This window comes from Vombatus ursinus, unplaced genomic scaffold (assembly GCF_900497805.2).
Source record: "Vombatus ursinus unplaced genomic scaffold, bare-nosed wombat genome assembly UNPS02014735.1, whole genome shotgun sequence".
NCBI classification, from domain to species: Eukaryota; Metazoa; Chordata; class Mammalia; order Diprotodontia; family Vombatidae; genus Vombatus; species Vombatus ursinus.
In genome coordinates, this window is record NW_020954513.1 from 3326146 (window position 1) to 3350698 (window position 24553).

At 42.8% G+C, this 24553-nt stretch overlaps 1 protein-coding gene across 3 annotated transcripts in view; it reads right to left on the minus strand.

Moving 5' to 3' along the window:
- The window catches only part of LAMP2 (lysosomal associated membrane protein 2), a 37628-nt gene extending 13506 nt beyond the window's left edge, over nt 1–24122 (minus strand). For all 3 annotated transcript variants that reach the window (XM_027861382.1, XM_027861384.1, XM_027861383.1), the window contains exons 1-8: nt 23927–24122; nt 18932–19050; nt 17873–18086; nt 8332–8493; nt 7026–7207; nt 5628–5747; nt 2408–2471; nt 1146–1310 (exon numbers count right to left, since the gene is read on the minus strand). In XM_027861382.1, the coding sequence (XP_027717183.1) occupies nt 1146–1310; nt 2408–2471; nt 5628–5747; nt 7026–7207; nt 8332–8493; nt 17873–18086; nt 18932–19050; nt 23927–24002 (1102 nt within the window). In that variant the 5' untranslated portion in view covers nt 24003–24122. The remainder of the gene's footprint in view (nt 1–1145; nt 1311–2407; nt 2472–5627; nt 5748–7025; nt 7208–8331; nt 8494–17872; nt 18087–18931; nt 19051–23926) is intronic.
- Nucleotides 24123–24553: the final 431 nt, after the last annotated feature.

Here is a 24553-nt window from a genome sequence, read left to right on the forward strand (position 1 = left end):
TCTGAGACCAAAGCAAGGTTAATAACACACGAGGTCAGAAAAAGATACCCAAAATAAAGTTCTCAAAGAATCCAAATCATTGAAGGATTGACAGGGGGGAAAAATTAATTTCAGAAGTAAACATTTGGGTTGCAATGATGTGAAAAGCTTAATTTTCACAGAACGAAATCAAATTCGAAATTCAACCCTATTGCAAAATCACTGCAATGTTTCATAAGAGCACGGCTAGTTTTATTTACAGTATACTCTAAGGCTTATGGGTTATATTTAACTGTGAGAATTCTGTATGCAGAAGAAGATGGGGATAACTGATATGGTCTATTTATCCCTAGTTGCAAAACAAAATTAGATAGAGAGAAAGGGCATTTTAGTGAAAGAAACATGTGCATGACTTAGAATTAGTGAATAATCCTGCAATGCCGTTAATGTTACTTTTTTTTTTTCTAACACATCTAAAAAATTGGCATTGCTTTTGGGATCAGTGTATGTAAGACTGTGCTGTTTACCACTGAGGATACTCCCCAAAGCCCACCTGGACACAAATCCTGTGCTTTGTCGAGCTGGTCAAGATAATCCAAATTTACCATATTTTTCAAAGACCTCCATTTAACTGGTGGTTTGAAAAATAAAACCAAGGGGGATTTAAACGATTCCTGTCTGCTGACCTTAGTTATCAAGTTCCTATCACTTACTAAAACTTGTCCTCAAAAAGGGCAGGGGGAGGTCTAGCCCAGGGGTCACCAAACCAATAGGCCAAATCGGGCCTGTTGCCTGATTAGTTCTTACATTTTTAAATAGAATAAAACTTAATTTTAAAATGTAAAAATCATCCTTAGCTCACAAGCCATACAAAAACAGACCTGTGTAGTTTGCTGACCTGTGGTCTAGCCCATCGACTAAGTTCACTAAAGCTGCTCTCATTTTTTCCATACATTTTCTTCTTCATGTTTGGCTCTTCTTGAATTCTACCGGTTTGATCAACTTAGTCTGAGCAAAGTGAGTGCAAATTTCAGTCTCATCTGCAGTATGGCTTATGCCTGACGCCCAGAAAAATGTGTACTTTCTCTATTGGACTGTCGGGTTCATGACTTCTGTGATTATGTGTCCACAGAAGAAAGTTTTAAGAAAATCTGGTTTATTCTTACCTGTAGAATACTTTCCTTCCACCACATTGAAAGGCTGCACCCTTAGATCAAAAGTATTTATTTGAAATGTGTCAGAAACTGCAATAGTATCCTCTTTGTTGCACATGTAAGAACTTCCTATTGGGGCATCCCAACAGTTAAGGTTGTTATTCGCAGCAACGAAATCTTTAAAGAAAGATAAAGATCAGTTATTTCTTTAAATATCAACTTCGAGCTTATGGAAGGTCTTAAGATTCTCAGTTAAATGTGCTAGCTTGGGACACATAGAATTGCTTTTCATAATTTACTATTTGTAATGGCTAATGGGCTTACTGAATGTCTTTAATATTCTCCTTAGAATCTTAGAATCATAGACTTGGAGCTGGAAGGGGGCCTTAAAGGCCATTTTTTACGACCCCTTAATTTTACAGAGGAGGAAACTGAGAGAAGGGACTTGCCCAAGGTCACACATAGAATCCTAGTTCTAGAGCTAAAAGGGACCACAGAGACCATCTAGTCTAACCCCCTCACTTTACAAAGAAGGAAACTGAGGCCCAGAGAGGGGAAGGGACTTGCTCAAGGGCACATAACACAAGAGAGCTAGAGATGGAACACAGAGCCTCATAGGTCATCTTATCCAACCCTCTCATTTTACAGAGGAGGAAATTGAGGCCCAGGAAAGGGAAGGGATTTGCCCAAGATCAGACATGGGATCACAGAGCTAGGGGTAGAAAGAATCTCAGGGACTTTCTAGTTCAATCCCCTCATTTTACTGAAGGGGAAACTGAGACCCAGAAAAGTGAAGTGCCTTGCCTAAGGCAGGTTCTCTGACTCGAAGTCTGATGCCCTTGTCTCTCCACCACTCTTAGCCTTTAGCCTTCTCTACAGTCCAAATACGTCTGATCCTTTTGAGCCATACTATGAAATAATATTTATAAAAAGTGCTTAGCACAATGCCTGGCACATAGTAGGTATCATAGAAATGCTTATTCCCTTTCCTCTTCCACTTCCCTACTTTGAAAGGACTTAATGCTCTGCCTATCTTAGAGTTCCATCCATAAACTTTAATTAAGCAAGATTCCAAATTTTAGATGTGACTTCATTTCTAACTATAAGCTAGTATTTGGTCTCAAGGAGAACATCAGAGGAACTCGAAATAGTTAAGTATTTGCTAAATATAGCTAATCCAAGGTCAAGTGCCAGGTTTCTAGTAACCCTTGGTTATCCTCTCCCCCTGTCCCCTCCCTCCCCTCCTCAGGTCGAGAGGACCCGACTTGGCTTACCAGAACTGTTTACAAAAGTCAAGCTGACATTCACCCCTTTCAGATAGAACCGGTTGCCATTTTTCTGTTTGAAGAAAGCTTTCAGTTAAACAACACATAAGATCATCTCACAACTGTCTACAGAGAACATTAAACATCCAGAGGGAAAAAGGCAGGCCAAAGCCCAAGATAACGGAGCAGATGAAAGCCAGGCACAGATCAATATCGTTGAAGAAAAACAGAAACTGGACATGGGTGGAAATGTGTGATGAGGTGGGCAACTACAGCAATTGAGGGAGGCACCCCACCCCCCCACTCAACATGAGATCCTGAATCCATGGGAGCAACTGGATATAGGGACAGGGCCTGGGCCCAGGATTTCATTGGCCTGAGAAACTTCCAGCTGAAGAAACACTTTCTGCCAGTGTAGGATGGAACCTTCTATGCAATTTCTAGTCTTCCATAGTCATCTAGGGCATTGAGAGAGGTTAGGTGACTTGCCCAGGGTCACACACCAGTGTATATCAGACGTAAGACTTGAACCTGGGTCTTTTTGGCTCACTATCTCTCCTAGGAGACCTCAAAAGAAATACCAAAGGCTCTTCATCAATGTTTTCCTTCTCCTTCCTCGACACAGTTTTGATGACATGGCCCTTAGCCACCTAGGGTTCCTCTATCTTAGCATTATGGGGTAAATAAATAGGATTCAAAAACCCAGCAACAACAACAGATGGCATTCTTTCCTCTATGGAGCTAAATGAGTCAAGCCTGAAGGTGGTATGGACCACAATTAGGTCTTATGGTGCTGATATAACAGTGGGTTTTTTAAAATCTTATTTCATTATTCAAAGGGCTTTATTTAATAGTTAGATTTAAGCATCAAACTACTTGGGAGTATTTTTTTAACTTTTTTATACCAAAATGTTATTAACTTCGTTTTCCTAGGACAGTCAGTTTTGATTGGTATAAGAAGCCATACATACATACATACATACTTTAAACATATGGTAACATTGGACAAATCAAACAAAAATTCACTAAAAAAAAAAAATCTTCACAATAAAGCCCTAACACTGTCCTGTTACCAGACCCAAAGAATATACCTTTTACATCTGGCCCATCACAGCATAGTTCTATGCGTGTTTAAAAAAAAAAAGCAAAACTGGGCAAGCTAGGTGGCACAATGGATAAAGCACCAGCCCTGGAATCAGGAGGACCTGAGTTCAAATCCAACCTCAGACAAATAACACTCACTAGCTATATGACTCTGGGCAAGTCCCTTAACCCCAATTGCCTCACAAAAAAATTTAAAAAAATATTTAATCTACTTTATATCATAGTACACATGAAAATGAATCTAGAGCTAGCCTATATAACTTAAATTAGTCAATATGGTCAGGGCTGCCAATGATAAGCTTAAGGAGTAATTTCAAATACAATTTCGTAGTCAAAGTAGTCAAAGTAGTCAAAGATAGGCCAAATAATGGGGGCAAATTTCAATAAAGGGAGAAAAGGTATATTCTTATCCAAATGATTCCTAATAACTTAACAGTTAGTCTATGATGAGTCCTCAGACTAGTTTACACATGACCATCATTCTAGGGGGGGGGGGGGAGGCTACAGATTAGAGAAATACACAACAAATGTGTTCCAGTAAGAACCAATTTGAGGGGTGGAGGAGGGGGGTTGGTCGGGATCTGTGACATCTTCTGGAACTCCTTGAGTGTGCTTTGGCAAATCATCAGTCACTGAGTCTTACAGAGCTGCCTGGGTCAGCACGAGGTTAAAGAACTTGTCCACAGTCATGCTGGTATGTGCTGGAGGCAGGATTAGAACCCACCACTTCCTGACTCCAAGCCCAGCACTGTGACAGGTTAGCTCTACAAAAGTGGAAATAGTGGTCTTAAAAATAACCCCTAATGTGAAAACCGCTCTTCTATACGGAAGATTCTCAAATAATCTCCATTCACAGACCACTCCGGAAAGGGACAAGACTCTCAAAGACTACTGATTCCCACTTGCCACAACACTGCCAAAATTCATGGGAATTCTAGAATCCATGCTGGAAGGGACCTTGGAGGTCATCTAGTCCAACCCCCTCATTTTACAGATGAGGACACCAAGGCACAGAGAGGCTAAGTTACCTAAACTGGCACTAAGACTCTGAGAATACCCTGCATAAACAGTTAACACCCAACCAAAAGTAAAGAGCAGGGTAGCCAGCCTACGGCCTTCCAAACTGTGCGGGTGGCCTGTGAAGTTAGTGCACAGGGAGGAAAATTGCCATCATGGGCTGTATCGATGTCAGGATCGAAAGTGAGAGTGTTCTTTGAAAGTCCTAAAATATTTCTAGAAAGCCATAATGGGGTTCTAGCTAGCAATATTAAAAACACATGTGCTTAGCAAAGGCTTTTAGAAAAAACCCATCTGGAGTATTTTAGGGGGTCCTGGCTCCTCCCCTTTACCAAGGCGGTTACCTTTAGCATGAAGCCTACCATAAGCATTCATACAAGAGACCAGCTCACAGATTCCTTAAAAGACCCCCACAGGCCACATTTTGGGGAGGAGCTAGAATAGAAGGGTCCCCTCGAAGGCCTTCTCCTCTGATGCCTCCTCATTGTGACATGGGCTCTTGACAGCTATACCAGTGGAATGCAAGCTGTGGTGGACCTTATACCAAGCTAGATAAACTCGGGGATGAGGCAATTTGCCTGCTGTTCCAGGACAACCAGCTCAGAGCAACTCATGACCAGAGTGGTTACAAGGGGATAAATCCTTTGGCCACAGCAGTTCGAAAAGATGGTCTGCTAAGTTGCAATCTGCACCAGTGGAGGGAAAACCCACACTGACAGACACAGATCCTTGAAGCATATAGCATGGGGCCTCTCAGATAAAGGTCAAAGCCAGAACACTGAAAGGGAAAGCTGTTACTTTGCCCAACCTAAGTCGCCAGGAGAAATGAATTACATTTTGATAGAATCTAAGCTCCTTGAAGGCAGGGACTTGTTTTGGTTTTGTCTCTGTATCCCCAGCACCTAGTATACAGTAAGTGCTTACTACAAGCTTGCTGATTGATGCTCTTTCCCCCTGAGGAGAATGGAAACTCCCTGAGGACAGAAACTGTTTTGGTTTTAGCTCTGTATCCCCAGCAGCTAATAAAATGCCCAGCACACAGCAGGCACTTAATACTTGCTTGTCGAACAATTAGGAACCAGGAAATTAATGCAAAACTGTTACTTACTATAGCAAAGAGAAATTCAAGGTGCTCGTTGCTGTCATTCAACCAAAACGTGGCTGATTCCTTAAGACACTTGCCACCATAATCCGTCGTATTGGGGTTAATGTTCAAAAGTGAAGTAACCTTTAGAGAAAGGAAGAAGGTACTAAGACCTTATATGATCTTTGAGGGTGAACAAAATAACATTTGCCTGGATTCTGCCAATTTAAAAAAAAATGGATCATTCTACTTCAATATATTTGGTTTCTTTTGTAATCCTATCTATTTTACTTTACTCATTGAAAAACCTTATTCTGAGAAGAGGTTCACAGGCCTCACCAGACTGCCCAAAGACTCCAGGACAAAACAAATGGATTAGAACCTGTGTTCTAATTAAATCTAGATTTTTTTTAGGCTGTTCTGGGCCTGTGAGCCACAATTCAGAAATCTACTTTTACATCATAGCAAAGGAAGGAAGTGTTCCCCAGTTTAAAAAAAAAAAAAAAGAAGCCTTTTCAATTAAAAAGCTAAGGAAGTATGCCCTTTTTTTCTGGAATACAAGAGCTCCATACATCTGGCTTGCTTTCTTCCCACACAGAGCTCTGCGAAGAAGATTCATTAGCTAGTAGTCCTGCAGCACTGGACAATGATGCATTGGAGCAGAGTTCGCCAATCTATGCCTGTTATTCTATATTTCAACCCCTGCTAATCTAGAGATCAATGCTCTGGATGAAAACCTATGATTAGACATTAGCTGCCTGGAAATAAGGACCAACTATTTATACTCTGGGTTGGTGATGCAGAATCGCAGCAACTAAGCCATTTTTAAGAGTAAGAAGGATTGCTACTACTTGAGAGATGAAGGCATGTTGGGCATTATATTTTGCAAGTTACATTAACTCTTCTTCATGGCAAATGGGAATTGATCCAAATAAAAGCTAAAAGACAAATGCCAGGAAGCCCTTTGAAGTCCACATGATTCCAGGGCCAATTTGTCAGCAGTTGAAGGTAAAATGACCCATTAAGAAGGAGAGACCAGCAATACAAGGATCTAAGACATCTCCAAAGGCCTCGTGATGGAAAATGTCATCCACATCCAAAGAAAGAACTATGGAGTTTGAATGCAGATCAAAGCATACTATTTGCTATTTTTTTTTCTTCTGTTTTGTTTCCTCCTTCTGGTGGTTCCTTCTATTGGTTCTAATTCTTCCTTACAACATCACTAATGTGAAAATGTTTAATAGGAATGTATATGTATAGCCCATATCAGATTGTGCGCCATCTTGGGGAGGTTGGTGGGGAGGGAGGGGGAGAAAAATTTTAAACTCAAAAGCTTATGGAAGTGATGGTTGATAAATCAAAATAATTTAATTAAAAATAAAAAGGAGAGAGGTTGGGGACAACAAGAGGAGACAATTGTACCTTATCTTTGGTGATGTTCAGCTGCAGCCCCATAGTAGCCAAGAGACAAATAGCACTCCCATTTTTAACAGAATAGGTACCAGGGTGGGGTCTTTCTTTAGGGATGGGTTTTGAAGTAGGAACAGGCACCGTAGTAAGGGTGGTTGTTGATACAATTGACTCATCTTCATCACACGTGAACTCTGAAGGGGAAAAAAAAGATGACTTCACCTTGCTGTTTTCTTGACGTTGAAGGCTACGAAAAAAGAGAAGGTTTCTTCCCAAAGGAGACCAAGTGACTTCTAGGATAGTAGATATAGAACAGAGGTCATCAACCACATCATTTTACAGATGAGGAAAAATGAGGCCCAGGGAGGAGTGAAGTGACTTGTCCAAGGTCACACATATTATTCAAGATCTAGAGCTGGAAGGGACCTCAAAGATCATCTAATTTTACAAAGGAGGAAACTGAGGCCCAGGAAGGAAAAGGGACTTGCCCAAGCTCATACAAAGTATCAAGTGGCAGGGCCAGAATTTAAATCTGGGAGTTAGTTATCCACAACAAGTAAATGAGCAATTATATGGCTAGGAAATTTCATGAACTACCAAGTCAATGACAAAAACAGATACTAGGGGGCAGCTAGGTGGTACAGTGGATAGAGCACTATCCCCAGAGTCAGGAGGACCTGAGTTCAAATCCAGCCTCAGACACTTACTAGCTGTGTGACCCTGAGCAAGTCACTTAACCACGATTGCCTCCAAAAAAACAAAATAAAACAAAACAAACAAAAAACCAGATACGGGAATTTAGAAAGTCAAGATCAAAGAAGACTTGGAATGTGCTGAAGGGTCAGCAGTACCACTGCAGCATCTGTCGGAGCCCTCAGCTAAAACATTATCTAGAAGTAATTAAGTTTTTATTGAGCCCATCACAAACTAGACTCCATGAGTTTGTAGGGTCACAAGCATCACGGTAACGATTACCAATATAAACTTTAAGCATTGAAGATAACAGGATAAGGCTAAGGACTGGGAATACAGAATTCCCGGGTGAGGAAACTCCCTCTACCAAAGCAGGGCAGTGCCCTCTTCTCCAACTTCTAGTGACAGAAAGCTGCTTGGAGCACTGAGTGATTGACTGGCTCACCCACAGTCACCCAGGCCGTGCTTGTCAGAAGTGGGACATGAAGCCAGCTCTCCATCTACTATGCTACTATGCTCTTAGCCTATCTCTAGGATAAGAGGCCTTAAGAAATGCTTTCAAATAATAAATCCAACAAAAGTCTTAAGTTTCAAAGCATCCTATGGTGTGCTTTTGGCACATTACCTTTGGTGCTGACTGTGTTGTTCTGGATAAAAGCTTGTACAAGGATATCCCAATAGTTGTGGGTGACATTTCCTTCTGTTACTGTCATGACGCTACGGCATCTGAAGAATTCATCCAACGGGACCCCAATTGTGTTGACCTCAAAACTGGTGCTAACTTTTCCTACAAAAGAGGATGGATTAGTCTGGACATTGGTTTTCTACCATGTAAAAAAGACAATATATTGCCAGAATTCTGAAGTAGCATATGCCTACAAGTTATAGAAGACCCTCTTTTTATCAGGATGCCTTCAAAAATATATTAACATCTGTGAACAAGAACAAATACTCAAATCACAAAGAAAATCAAAATGATTGTGGATGAAGCCATGAACTTGCCTGAAAAAATCTGATTATTAACTTTAACAACCAAGAACTAACATTTAGATAGTGCTTTGCATTTTGCAAAGTTCATCACTTATCTCTTTTTTAAATTATATATTTTATTTTTCCCCAATTACATGTTAAAAGAATTTTTAAATTTTTTTTACTTAATAGTATTTTATTTTTTCCCAATTACATGTAAAGATAGTTTTCAAAATTCATTTTTGTTAGATTTTGAGTTCCAAATTTTTGTCCCTCCCCCCCTCCCCAAGATGGCAGTCTGATATAGGCTATACATGTACAGTAATGGATAACATTTTTTTTTAAGTTTTGAAGTTCCAAATCCTATCCCTCCCTCCATCCCTTCCCCTTCCCTGAGATGGTAAGCAATCCGATATAGTTTATACATGTTCATCGCTTATCTCAATCCAACTCAGCAACAATCTGGTGAAGTAGGTGCTGGGATTATCTCCATTTTACAGATGAGAAAATGGAGGCTAAGATAAATTTAGTGACTTAACCCACGGTCACAAAGCTACTAAGTGTCTGAGGTAGGATTTGAACCTAGGTCTTCCTAAATAAAAAAAAATCCAGCGTTCTATGTACTACTCTAATTAGCAGCCTGATAGGTTTCTCTGTGTCAGCTAAAAAATTTTTTCTCTACCTTCACAACATAAGTGATGTTAAACATAGTGACCTTCAAGGAATCTCTCATATACAGGGTTGGTTTTTTTTTTTTTTTCTGGTGGAAAATGGTATCACACTTATCCCTAGTAAGGGGTGGGGAACCTGCAGCCTCCAGGCCACACATGTGGCCTTCTAGGTCCTTGGGTGTGGCCTTTTGACTGAGTCCAAGTTTTACAGAACAAATCCTTTAATTAAGGGGATTTGTTCTGTGAAGTTTAGATTCAGGCAAAGGGCTGCACTTCAGGACCTAGAGGCCACATGTGGCCTTGAGGCCAAAGGTTCCCCACCCCCACCCTATATAGATCCTTAGAGATGCTTTAGCTTGTGGGATCTGGCAACCTGGTCTGTGGATAGATTTCAAGCGGTCTGTGAATCTGATAGGAAAAAAACTGAACCTTTATTTTCACTAACCTCTAACTGAAATTTAGAATTTCCTTCCATTATTAAAAAACATTATCCTGAGAAGGGACTCATTGGCTTCACCAGACTGCTGCCAAAGGGGCCCATCCAGCCCTCTGATTAAGGTTAAGAACTACTGCTCTACATTACCACTACCAGGTCTATATCCCAAAGAGATCAAAGAAAAAGAAAAAGGATCTATTCATACAAGAATATTTATAGCACAGTGGATAGAGCACCGGCCCTGAAGTCAGGAGGACCTGAGTTCAAATCCAGCCTCAGACCAAACACTTGTCACCTACTAGCTGTGTGAGCCTGGGCAAGTCATTTAACCCCAACTGCCTAAAAAAAATATAGCAATTCTTTTTGTGGCGGCAAAGAATTGAAAATTGAGAGGAAGCCCATCAACTGGGGAATGGCTGAACAAGTTGTGATATATGATTGTGATGGAATACTATTGTGCTATAAGAAATGATGAGCAGGATGCTCTCAGAAAAACCTGGAAAGACATGAACTGATGCCAAGTGAAATGAACAGAACCAGGAGAACATTGTACAGCAATATTATATGATGATCAACTCTGAATGACTTAGTTCTCCTCAGCACTACAATGATCCAAGACGATTCCAAAGATGGAAATTATTATCTGGCTCCAGAGAAAGAACTGATGGAGTCTGAATGCAGATCGAAGCATACTCTTTAAAACTTTCTTTATCTTTCTTGGGTTTTTTTGTGTTTTCTTTCATAATATGGCTAATATGGAAATATGTTTTGCATGACTACACATGTATAATCTATATCTAGTTGCCTGCTGTCTCAGGGAGGGGAAGGGGAGGGAGGGAAAGAATTTACAACTCAAAATTTTAAAAAACAAAAGTTAAAAACTGTTTTTGCATGTAATTTTAAAAATAAACTATGAAAATTTTTACACTAAAAAAAAAAAAAGAACCACTGCTCTAGATGGAAAAAAGTCAGTAGAATATGGCAGCAACGTATGAATGCCATTTCTATATGCCCACATACAAGGATCACAAAAACCCTTGCTATATAGAACGCGCTACACAACTGTCTGGCAAAGAAGCCAATGAATGTGGCTGTTGACCACATTAATGAGCAGAAGGGAGAATATTTGAACAAGAACAATTCTCCTAAACTAGCAACTGAATTATTTCAATTACTAAGTAACGGAAATGACAGAATGGTAACTGACTACATTGCTTTTATGTAAAAAGAATCTTAAAAACCATTTTAAGCCCAAAATAGTTTTAAGTACTTTCTCATAATAGTTATAAGCCACAAGGCTTTCCTTCTGGAAAACTAGAAGTGTTAAGTGCTGACTTTTTTGAAGTCCAGATTTTCATCTTTCACAACACGTCTTAGTTACTGCTTATTCATTCCACATTGCTCCCCTTCCCCTACTCTGTGGTCTTGCCAAATTGGCCTTTTCTCTATTCTATCTCCCATCTCCATGCCTTTGCACTGGCTGTCCTCCACACCTTCCCTCTCCATCACTGCCCCACAGAATTCCTCCCTTCTTTCAACACAGCTTGAGCATCACTTTTTACATGAAGCCTATACTGACTGGGGTGTAGGGTATGTTCAGGGAACACTAGGACCTCTGGTGTAAGGGCTGCTTCCCACCTCTGGGGTCTACCTGATCCACCCAACTCTCACCTGTGGCTCCAAGAAGCTTTAGCATGTACAACGGCCACATCCCAGTAAACCATTTTGGCAGATGGGCTAAACTAGATTGGAGTGTAACCAAGGGGTCTCAAACCCCTGTCGGTGAGTTGGGGAGGTGTTTACCCCAAGCAAGCAAAGACTTCCCTGGTGGAATGGGTAGACGAAAACAATTTGTTCCAATGGCCATGAAGGCGGCTGAAACAGATGCTGTGGAGTACTCAGAGCTTGGTTAGACATTGAAGATGCCAAGGCCATCCACTGCATCTCCAGCCATCACCAGTCGTCTTGACTCTGTCCCGCCACTAGACTGTGGCAGGACTCTGGAAGAGAGAGTGAGGCTGACGACTTCGTGTGATTCTGCCTCACTTAAACCCAATCTATGCATGAATCAAAAGACATCACCCCTACCATTTTACCATTTTTACCTATCTCCAAGTCCTGTGGTGACAGGCAAGTGACAAAGTAGCAGGTGTGAATACACTGGGAGCTGCAGGCATATCCTTACACACTGGCAGCCTAGTCCACAGGGTTGTCTTCTTACTGGAAGCAGCAGTGGGATTCAGCAACCCCTTGGGTGTCTGAGCAGACTTTTTTCTTTCCTTTTTTTTTTTAAAGGCAATTGGGGTTAAGTGACTTGCCCAGGGTCACACAGCTAGTGTCAAGTGTCTGGTCTGAGGCCGGATTTGAACTCAGGTCCTGCTGACTGGGCTCTATCTACTGTACCACCTAGCTGCCCCTCTGAGCAGCCTTTTAAGAACTGCACTGCTCACCTCCTGGTGTGAAGAAGGGGCTAGAGAAGGTGCCCTACATATTGTCTGCTTGCCCAACCCTGGCCTATTTACCATAACCGGCGGGGATCCTACCCTGTAGTTGAAACACAAAAAAATGGACAAAAACTTCCTCAAAGCTGATTCCCTCACCATTGGTACACGGAATGTGTACACACTTATAGATGCCACAAAATCCAGTAGACCTGAAAGACGAACAGCTCTCGTTGCGAGAGAACTCAGCAGGTATCACATCCAAATAGCAGCCCTGAGTGAAATAAGGCTGGCAAACGAAGGCCAGCTTACTGAAGTCAAAGCTGAATACACATTTTTCTGGAGCGGCCACAGTGAAGGGGAGAGCTGTAAAGCTGGTGTAGGTTTTGCAACCAAAACTAATCTAGTCAGCAAGCTCATATGCCTCCCAAAAGGAGTAAACGACAGGATCATGACAATGCAATTGCCACGTGCAGGAAAACACCACACCACCAACATCAGTGCCTATGCTCCCACCATGACGAACCCTGATGAAGTCAAAGAAAAATTTTATGAAGACCTGGAAACCCTCATCACCAATGTGCCAAAAGAGGACCAGCTTATAATTCTGGGTGACTTTAATGCTAGAGCAAGCTCAGACTACCAGACGTGGCAGGGAGTCCTTGAGAGGAATGGAGCTGGAAACAGTAACAGCAATGGTCACTTACTACTGAAGATTTGTGTATCTCATGAGAACATCACCAACACTGTCTACTGTTTACCTAAATGCAATAAAACTTTGTGGATGTTTACTATGAAAACATAGAAAAATCTATGTATCTATTAAAATAGACTGTCATTATAAGGACAAGAGACAGACAGGATGTGAGAGTAACCAAGGCAATGGTGTGGTGCAGTGTGCTGGACTGATCATAGACTTATCCTCCTCACGCAAATATTCGCATTCAACAAAAGTGGTGGCCCCAAGGCAAGATGAGACTACCAGAAGACTTAACGTCAACAGATTTGAGCGCTTCTCTGAGCAAGAACAGTTCATTGCTAACTTGGGGAGAAAGTTGAGCCAACACACAGTTAGCAACGAGTGGAGCAGAAAAGGAGTGGGTAGCTATCAGAGATTTGGTGTACAGCACTGCATTTACTCATCTAGGCCAGAACACTGGCAAACATCAAAACTGGTTTGACGAAAATGATGGTGAAATTCAGAAGCTGCTAAATGAAAAATGAGAACTCTACAGGGTTTATCAGCAGGATAGTTCATCTCTAAGAAGGCAGCATTTAACTCCATCAAAAGTAAAATACAAGCGAAGCTGAGAAAGATGCAGGATTCTTGGCTCAGTAAGAAGGCAGATGAAATTCAGTTTTACACTGATAGCAACAATCTGAAGCACTTCTATGACGCCCTATTTATGGGCTAAAGACATATGGTACACCTCAACTACTCAGTGCTGACAGAGCTACGTTGATTAGTGATAAGGGTATGATCCTGGAGGGATGGGTGTTCTCAACAGACCACCATCAATCAATGCTGAAGCCATTGGCTGTTTACCTCAGGTTAAACTCAGTCCCTGTCTAGTCAAATTTCCAACTGAAAAAGAGGTTTTGAAGGCCATTAGGCTCCTCTCCTGTGGCATAGCACCTGGTGCTGATTCTATTCTAGCTGAGATTTACAAGGTAGGGGGTCTATTGCTCATACAAAAGCTGGTGAAATTTTCCAGGTTATATGGCAAGAGGAGATTATCCCCCAAGGAGTTCAAGGACACCTCCATCGTCCATCTCTATAAAAGTAAATAGACTGTCCTGTGACAATCACAGGGTAGGTCTCGCTCTTAGTCACTGCTGGCAAGATTCCTGCCAGAGTCCTCATTAATAGGCTGATCCTTGACCTGGAGGATGGTCATCTACCTGAGAGCCACTTCAGAAAGGGCCAGGAACAGTCGATATGCTGTTTGCTGCCTGACAACTCCAGGAGAAATGCTAGGAGCAGAACAGAGGTCTATTCATTGAGCTAAGCAAGGCCTTTGATGCCATCAGTTGTGAGGTCTTATGGAAAATTATGTCAAAATTTGGTTGCCTGGAGAAGCTGATCAGTATTGCACATCAAATTTACGATGGCATGCTAGCCTGGGTTCTGAATAATAATCCGTGGAATGAAGCAAGGCTGTGTGCTTGCTCCCATGCTTTTTAGCATGATGTTTCCAGCTATGTAGTCAGATGCCTTCAATCAGGACAAACATGGCATCAAGGTCAGCTACCACACTGATGGTAAATCGTTTAAGGTGAAAAGGCTACAAGCCAAGACTAAAGTGGAGGGAGAGTTGGTGCATGATTTTTTGTTCACAGATGATTGTGCACTCAATGCAGCCTCTGAAGCTGAGATGCAAGAAAGTGTGGATTGATTCTCTGCTGCTTGTGCTAATTTTGGCCTAACAATTAAGACCATGAAAACACAGGTGCTTCAACAGCCAGCACTACACCATCCATTCATAGAACCATCGGTTACGGTAAATGGAGAAGTTTGGAATATTGTGGACAAGTTCACTTACCTTGGCAGTATACTTTCTAGGGATGTACACAGTGACAATGAGGTTGACACTCGCATTGCCAGAGCCAGCTCAGTGTTTGGGAGGCTCCGAAGGAAAGTGTGGGAGAGAAGAGGCATTAGGCTGACTACCAAACTGAAGGTCTACAGAACTGTTGTGCTGACCTCATTGCTGTATGCCTGTGAAACCTGGACAGCATACCAGTGCCATGCCAGGAAACTGAATCGCTTCCATATGAATTGTCTTAGGAAGATTCTGATAAGGTTCCAGATATTGAGGTCCTTTCTCAAACTAAACTGCCAAGCATTCAAACTCTATTTGCAGAGAACACAACTGCAATGGGCCAGCCACGTTGTTCAAATGCCAAATGTATGCTTGCCTTAAAGACTATTTTATGGAGAACTCACTCACCCATGGCAAGCGGTCACATGGTAGTCAGAAGAAGAGATGCAAGGACACTCTCAAGGTCTCTCTTAAGAATTTTGGAATTGATTATGTGACATGGGAGATACTGGCACAGGACCGCCCAGCATGGCATGTCCACATCAGAGAAGGTGCTGTGCTCTATGAGCAAAGCAGAACTGAAAGTAGCTCAAAAGAAATGCGAGATGCACAAAATTAGAGAATTCACTCCAAATACTCACACTGACTATTTGTGCCCAACCTGTGCTGGAGCATTCCGATCTCGTATTGGTCTGACCAGCCACAGTCAGATACACTGTAACTTGACTCTAACATAGCGATGTCATTTTGGTCCTCTTCGAGAAGGAAGGACAACATTCAACCAACTGATTCCCCAACTGCTAGCGTTCTCTAGCCTCGTATGACCTCTACTTTGTACTTAGCTATCTGGTATTTATTTTATATTTATTCTCTTTATATGTATTCTCTAAATACTTATTTATTAAGTACTCGTTATCTCCCTAGTTATAATGTAAGCTCCTTGAGGGCAGGGGCTGTTTCATTCTCTTGTCTCTGTAACCCAAGGAATGAATGACAACACAAGTTTTTTGTGAAAACACAAGTACTAAGTACTTAATACGTGTAATTCAATAAATGCTTATTAACTGATTTACCCTCTCTTCTCCATTCCTACTATTCTATTTCCAAGCCCTTGGTCCTTTGGTCCTTGGCTGGTATCCCTGCTTCTAGATGAATTCATCCTACATATTCTATTCTGCTCTTGCCATGTCAAGCCTGTGCTTAGGAACCCACTATGGCTCCCTATGACTTACTTATAACAAGGCTAAACTACTCTGTCTAGCTTTTGAGGCCCTCAAGCAACAACAACAACGACGATAATAATAATAGCTAATATTTATATGGTGCTTACTTTGTGCTGGGCTCCGTGCTAAGCACTTTACAAATATTATCGTCTTTGATCCTCACAACAAACCTGAGAGGTAGGTGCTGTTATGATTAGCCCCATTTTACAGATGAGGAAACTGAGGCAAACAGGAGTTAAGTCAGTTGTTCAGGACTATACAGCTAGTAAGTGTCAAGAGACTAGATTTGAACTCGGGTCTTCCTGACTCCAGGCCCAGCACTCTATCCACTTTAGAGCCCCATCTACCTATCCAATGCATAACTCTTCGACTAGAGTCAAGTAAACTTCTTGCACACACCATGTTCATGGCTGCCTTCCTCAGGTTGCTCTCCCCGTGTGGGCTTCCTTCTCCCTAGCCAAGTTCCACCTTCTCTGTGAAGCACCAACCCACACTCACCCTTCCATTTTCTGCCATCTTATCATCCTTCTAGGGAGCAGCATTGGTTTTCTCCATAAAGTACACATCGGTTTTATCTAGCTATCCCTAGCTAAGCCACTTGAGAACAAAGACAAGTGTCTCAGGAGTTTTCCCCCTGCCACCCAGAGCACTTGCTAGGCACATAGGAGGTGCTCAAAAAAGTACCTGCCACTTTAGGGGTCTAGAAACTCTGGCTTAATAATGAACAGTCAGACTGAGGAGATAAGAGGGAAGCTGAGCAAAGGGCCTTTCAGTGTCTAGTCTGACATTCCCTTCAGACCTTTACACTCAGATCATTCACTTCTAGATGTCGGGAAGTACAGCTCTGTAGACTAGAGGCAACTATGAATTATTCATTAGCAAGTCTAAAAGGCTGCTTCCAGATGGCCGTTATGGCGAACAAAATGAAACGTTTGCTATGTCTGAGAAAAACAAAAATATTGCCCCCAAAACATGCGAGAGTAAATCATGAGAACTGAGCGCTAGAGCCAGAAGGGACCTCATAGGCCATCATTTTACAGAGGCAGAAACTGAGGCCCAGGGAGATAAAGGGACTTGTTCAAGGTCATACAAGTCATAAGGATAAGAGCTAGGATTTATACCTAGCTCTACTGACTCTAATAGCAGTGAGGGCTTTTTTTTACCCCCCATGTACCACAGTGCCTCAGGGGTAGCTAGGTGGCGCAGTGGATAGATCGCTAGACCTGGAGCCAGGAAGAGTCATCTTCCTGAGTTCAAATCCGGCCTCAGACACTTACTAGCTGTGTGACCCTGGGTAAGTCACTTCACCCTGTTTGCCTCAGTTTCTCATCTGTCAAATGAGCTGGAGAAAGAAAGAGCAAACCACTCCAGTATCTTTGCCAAGAAAATCCCAAATGAAGGTGACAAAGAGCTGGACACAACTGAAAAACAACTAAACAACAGCCACAGTGCCTCATTCCCTTTTAGTTTAGACAGGGTTTTGGTTCACGTACAAACTATTTTTATTAATGCTATCATTACATCCTGCATACAGATCTGGCTGAAATGTGGGCCACAGCTGATGTTTCAAACAGTCACAGCTTTAAAATACCAGGAACTTCTTTTAGTTGCTGGGATTAAGTCATTCCAAATGGGACAGCAACTTTAACAAGCCACAAATGCTACATCCATTCTACAAGTCTTTCTTGGTCAATTTTGGCCGGACAGGGTGGTCAACAGCAAAAGGGCGGGGTGAGGGGTGGGGGCTGAGCATCAGCTCAGTCATCATTCAATGCCTAAAGTTTTGGTAAAAAATGCTATTGGAATGGCCCAAGAGGTCACAGACCACTCCACCCAACCTACCTGATTCTTCTCAAAACAATAAAACCCTAAATGCCTGTTACCTTTCTCTTTGGCATCAGGAAAAGTGTCATTATCGCTGGTGTCATAGGAAAAGGAGATGATGTCAATGAAATAAGCAGAATTCTCTCTGGTAAAGTTCACATTCCAAAAGAAACCCGATCCAAACTGGACTTTAATTTGGGAGACATTGTCATTAGTACCGCAATCACTTCCACTATACGATGCGTTGCTGGGGACCTGAATTGTTACATTTTTCTAAAATAAAAAGTGGAAAGAGATAGGGAAGGGAGAGAAAAATATAAATGTACATAAAAGCATTTCTCCAAGGTTTGGAGTTCAGTGTTAAGACTCTCATGCCCTCTGTTTACCTTTCCCTAGCCTGCTATGTTAAAAAAAAAAGGGGGGGGAGGTAGGGCTCAGGTGCTTCCACATTTTTTTATTCCTCTGGGGAAATGACAAAACTGATTATGGGTTAAGATCAGCAAATGTTGTTCAGCAGACAGCTCTGTCTTTTTCCTCCCCTTCCCCCACCCCTCCCCCAGGCTGCACGAGAGATTCAGAAAGACGGGCAGGACACAGTAGATAGAGACCTGGCCTGGTGAGCACGGCCCTGCCCCTCCCCCCATCTCTAATGCTGGAAATTGGAGAGCAGGTGTTAATCTGCACTGGCAAATTACAATGAAAACATAAATCTAATCCAAAAAAAAAAAAAGAATATGGGGAGAATGGGATGGGGGAAGGGAGAAGGAGAGGGAGAAAAATAACCCTTAACCAACCAGAAAGGAAATAAGAGAAACCAAGAATGGAGGGTGAAGATGAGATAAGGGTTTACATGAAAAGCGTTCATCAAAGTACTAAGTAATTAGAAATGAGTAGCTTACTTTTCATCATTTTCCCTTAATCGATCCTGAGAAACCCAAACAATTCATGACCTCAGAGAAGTAAAATACATAAAACCACAAAAATTAAATGCCTTCAAGTACACAGGAAAAACCATGGACAGACTAAGAGGTAAGTCAATCAACTTCTGAGACTTTTTAGGGGAGGTAGGGCTAACAAAAGCACAACGATTCCCGGTCGTTTGCCGAATGTCTACTTACAAGGCCATGGTTTACAGTTTCATAGTCTATTGTGAAATTCATCTGCCATTGGGCATGCAGGCAAGTGGCATTGTGAGAGTTGTTCAGGGTGAGATTCAATGCATCGATCTCAAGGGTTCCTGGAGTTAAAAAAAAATGTACAAAATGAAATCTCATTTTAACTCTCATAACTGCAAAAGGCACATTTATAAATATAAATGCCAGGTGATGCTTGCATTTTTGAGCAAGATGGAAATTCAGAGTCCATCTGACCCATATTATTTCAGAGTCAACCAAAATTGTCCGGGCAGCCTGGTAGAGAGAAACAGCCTTGAAGGCAGGAGAATGCAGATTCAAGCCCTCGCTCTGACTCAGTCTAGCTGTGTGACCCTGGACAAATCACTTAATCTGTTAGTGCTCTCTAATCTAGGCAACTCTCAGACTACATACATTGAAGAAAAGCTGCTGACCTGTACTGAGAGTGGGAATTTCCTCACTTGGACATTCCTTATACCAGTAAAATCACACATCCAGTCCCTACCCTCTGCCTCCTAAATTATTACAAAGCCTCCTTAGCTAACTTCTCTCTCAGCATCTCCCTACTCCAAGTCATCCTCGCAGATTTTTCTTCCTTAAACTACTTTTTCTCAAATTATTTCCTTTCTTAAAAACTTTCAATGGCTATATGTCCCTCTGCTGGGCCTTGAAGGCCCTCCTTAATTTGTCCCCCCTTTCATATCGTCTCAAGTACCAACCTTTTTTCTAATCACCGCCCCCTGACCATATGATGCTCCTTTCTGCCTCTCCATCATCCCTCCTATGGCTATTTCTCATTAAGGGAAATGGTTGTCCTATGGACATTCTCTCCATCCTTCAAGGCTCAGCTCAAGTCTCAGCTTATCCCAGAAGCTTTTACTGAGTAAGCTGTACTTAGACTCATTATAGTCCACAATATGCTGTCACAATCAGATAGCGTTATGTTACAGGGCCACTGATTTGGAACCTTGGAATTCACTGAGTCCTTTGTTTTGGAAATCTAAGTGACTTGTTTAGAGTCACCTCCGTAAACATCCAAGGTGGGATATGAACCCAGGTCTTCCTGACACCCAGGCCTTCTCAACTAGATCAACAGGACATTAGTCTCAATCTAGTTTCCCCAACAAGACAACAAGTACAGAAGAAGCCTATCTCCATTACAGCCTGTGGGTAGAGCATTAGCATAGGATTAAGCAAGAAATATGCCCTTGACTACCACTTCGTTGATTTTTATCACAGCAGCAATAATGTTGATCCCTATCTTGATCTGAAACCAGTAAATTAAGTGGACAGTTAGTTCTATATTTCAGTCAAGTCTCTAATGGGATGATTCTCAAGGTATCATTGTTTACTCTCAGGACGCCCTATTCTCTGAAAAGATAATACATACACGCACACATTTTCAATCACTATGTTCTGTCTTTATTTCACCTCCATTTACCAATATATCCCTCCCAGAGAGCCATCCCTTATAACCAAAAATAAGAGGGGGAAAAAAAAAAGTCTTATGAGACTATATATGCAGTATTCCATACCCATTGTCCCCCACCTCTGCAAAGAAGCCATGGGAGGTGCCTCCTCACAGCTCTTCTTTGGGGCCAACCTTAGTCATTATCATTTCACTATACTATGCAGTTCAAAATTATGGACATAGGGGCAGCTAGGTGGCGGAGTGGATAGAGCACCAGCCCTGGAGTCAGGAGGACCTGAGTTCAAATTTGACCTCAGATACTTGACATTTACTAGCGGTGTGACCTGGGGCGAGTCACTTAATCCAGATTGCCTCACCAAAAAAAAAAAAAAAAATTATGGACATACCCTGGGATGGCAACAAAGCCAAAGCTTGGAATGACAGCTCTAAGGAATCCAAAGGAAGCATGCTTTCAAATCAGGGGTTCTCAAATTCATTTCCCCTTCAAACCCCAGTATTTGGAAATGTTTTTGCAAAGTAAATCTGCACAAGCCCTAACATCTCTAACTCCCTGCTCCCCACTTCCATTCCCATTAAGATTACCATCCCTAAGTCCAACTTCCCACCTCCAGACTGTCTGGGACAGCAAACAAACTGTAACCCATACAATGATTCATTCCAACATTACCCTTATTGGCATCATTTCCTAGTAAGGGGAAAAAAAAAGAGGAGTAGACAAAGGTGAAGAAACAGCAAAGGGGATACAGAGGGGAGTTTTTTAAAAACATTTGAAAATCAAATTACAATATGAATTTCTCAAAAGATATCTTTCAAAAATATAAGTCCTTCAGAGTTTCTAGAGCAGGGGTGGGGAACCTGTGGCCTCAAAGCCACACGTGGCCCTCTAGATCCTCAAGTGCGGCCACAAGTTTCCCACCCCTGTTCTAGAGCTTACAGAAAAACTAGGAATGGAGGGAGAAGATCCTCTGTAGCAAATCTCTGCTGGGTTATTCTGATTTACTATGTGGCACTAACTCCTCGAAGACAACTTTGTTGCTAACAATTACTCTCTTCACACCAAGTCTAGGATTCTCACCCCAAGCCGACATTAACTTTGATTTATGATGAGAAATCATAAAGGTTCTTTGACTCTACTGATATGTCGTTCTCCATCTAATTAATCTTTTTTCAATCAAAAGAAAGTTTCCCCTTGAGAGAATTAACTAGTACCCTTCACTCACTGTCATGAATGGATCCACATCCCAGAGACTGACACATTTGTTAGGTGTTTAAAATGATTGAAGCTTAAATAGCAATATGATTGAAAACTGTAGAGTTTAAACTTTTTTTTTCCAATCAAATGTTTGTTCATTCTGAGAAGGAGCAGAAGAAAGAAACACACTACCATGGGAAGAGTTGTCCATTTGGCCAACCTCCAGGGCTGTCTCCCTCAAGACAGCCTTGACTCCAAGCAAATCATTTCATATCAGAACAATCTGTAACCACTTCAATGTAAGATTATGACAAGAAGGCTTTGTCCATTTCAGAGGCTCCAGGAACCAAGGTCTAGAAGTATAATCTATTGTGATATTGCTAAGTTGATCCACAGGAAGCAGGGGACCAAGAAAGCTATATTATAAGGAATTCATGGGGAAAAAAAAAAAACCAAACCTAGCACAAATAAAAGAATGCTTACGTCTGAAAGCACAATCCTGGCAAAAGTTTAGTTATGCCAGGATGATTTACAGTTATTTTGTTTTACTGTTACATATTTGAATGCTTCTTGCTGAAGTTAAAATGATTCATCAACAACAAAAAAACTTAAAAACAATTTTTAAACCTCACAAACATATAAGATGTGAGGATTAAATGCTTACTTAACTAAATACTAAACAAGTCATTTCAAATGCCTATATTCTAAATGGAATTCAAGCAAATTCTTGGAAAAGCAATTCTGTTTATGAGGACCGTAAAGTCCTCACACGCCCAAGGTCTTTCTAGTTCATCATGACAATCCTTACCTGTTGTCATACCTAAGAATTGATATGAGGATTTAACATATCAGTGCCTACACATTCATTAATCCCTCTAACAGCATGTCCTAAGGAAACATCTATGACCACCCCAGTATTCAATTAGATGCCTCAACAAGTTGGCTTTACAGAGATCTGTTTTTACCACTTTCATGGAAGTTTTCAATCCAAAGCCCTTAGAACTGTTCATCATCTGTCTAAAACAGTTGAAATGTCACAGAACTTGTGAGCTCCATCCTAAGGCTTACAGGAGAGTTTAGAAAGTGGAGGGAAAGAAGAAATTGTGACCTTTCTGGGGGCAAATGGGGAGAGAGGTTAGCAGATTGGATGACAAGATTAATTCTTCTACCAGTAAAATATATGGGGGTTATTTACAATCCACTGGCAAGTTTGGTTTTTTTTTTTTTCCTCCAACCCTCATTTAAAAACCAGCCTACACCCTCCTCTATATGAGGCTGAGTGTCTGAGCTAAGTTAGTTATGGAACTCTGGAATGTTTTCCTCATAAAACATCCCTGGAAGGTAATAATAGAATGAGGGGGAAGGGGAGAAGCCGGAAAAGAGACAGATAGACTGAGGAGCCAGGTAGCAGACAAGATCCCTAAACTCAACTCAAGCTAGGGGAAGCCACCTCAACTGAGTCCAGGGTAGGGTGGCTCCCTTCCTAGCCACTCAGGGAAAGAGAAGTGACTGGGGGGAAGGTGTCTCCCAGATGAAAGAATTCCCTTCACACTAAGGCCTCCTCAGCTTCAGGGTATGGGTTCAAACTGGTCCTAGTGTCGCGGCCTCCATACCATTTTCCCACCAGACCCAGATCCCCCTTGAGTTGACTATCTCACTCTTACTTTGATCACTCCTTGGCCCCCTATCCCCCTCCCCCCATTCCACCTAGGCCATTCTTCAGTCCTTGACACCTCCTCCCATTCCCATTTTTGTCACCCCTCTGCTCCTCCCATCCACCCTCTCATTTAGGTTAGTCCAAAGCCCCCATTCCCATCTCTCTCCTAGATTACCACTCAACTGCACACCTCCCCCTCAACTCCCACTTTGGTCATTCGTCTCCCCCTGGCATCCTCCCTTACATTCCCATCTAGGTCACTCCTTTGATCGCTGCCCCCCCTCATCCTGGTCACTCTTTGGGCCCCCCAACAGCCCCTCATCCCATGTAGGTAACTCCTTACCCACCCCCACCACCGAGGTTACTCTTTCACGACAGCCCCTCCCCTCCAACTCTCACCTTGGTCACTCGACCCCCACGAACCCCCCCCCCATTCTCATCTTGTTCATTCTTCATTCGCTGCCCCTCTCTCATCTCACAAGCTCCTCTTCTCCCCAGTTCCAAGGGGCCAGGCCGCTCCCCACCTCGGGCTCCCTCCGGTCCCGGCCCTGGCCCCGGCCTCGGCCCCCCTCCCCGCGCGCTGTCATCGCTTCCGTGCAAGGGGCCGCCCCGGCTTCGGCCTCGGACCCGGAGCCAGGGTAAGAGCTGGGCCCGGTCTCCCCTTCTTGGTCTCCCCACCCCCCGTCAGCCCCCACTCACCCAGTAAGAGACAGAGCAAAGCAAAGGCCGAGCCCTGGGTGACGAGGGAGAGATGAAGACGGCAGCTACGCGACATAGTCCTAGCCCAGGGGAGGCGACGGTGGCAAACAAACTCCCGGTAGAGTCAGATGGTCGAGACCCGGGAGGCTAAGGACGCGGCAGCAGGGCAATTAGACACGGACGCCTCGACCCCAGGTCTTATGATGAAGTGAGGCGGAGCTCCGCCCTCGGCCAATCAGCAGGCAGGGCAGTGGTGATAGGCGGGGACAAGGCGGGGCTGAGGCTAAGAGGCATGGCTTAGGCTGTGGGTGGTCTGGGCTATTGAGGGGAGGGGCGAGATAACCAAGGGGAGGGGTGGGGCGGGCGTTAAGAGCGCCCTCCAGCGTCTAGAGAACGGACTGGCAAGTTGGGCTGCAGGCCTGCTGCGCCAGTGTAAATGACGGGGGAGGGGCGGGGGGCGAGGAAGAGAGACGCCCGGAGCAGGGAGGGGGAATGATCGAAGGTATGATTAATTTACCACCACCTCACCTTTGTGAACCTCGCCTAGTCCAGTGCCTGGTTCCTGGTAGCCGCTTAATAAATGAGTGTCGTGAATGATTAACTGTGGGAGGCAAGAAGAAGAGGGTT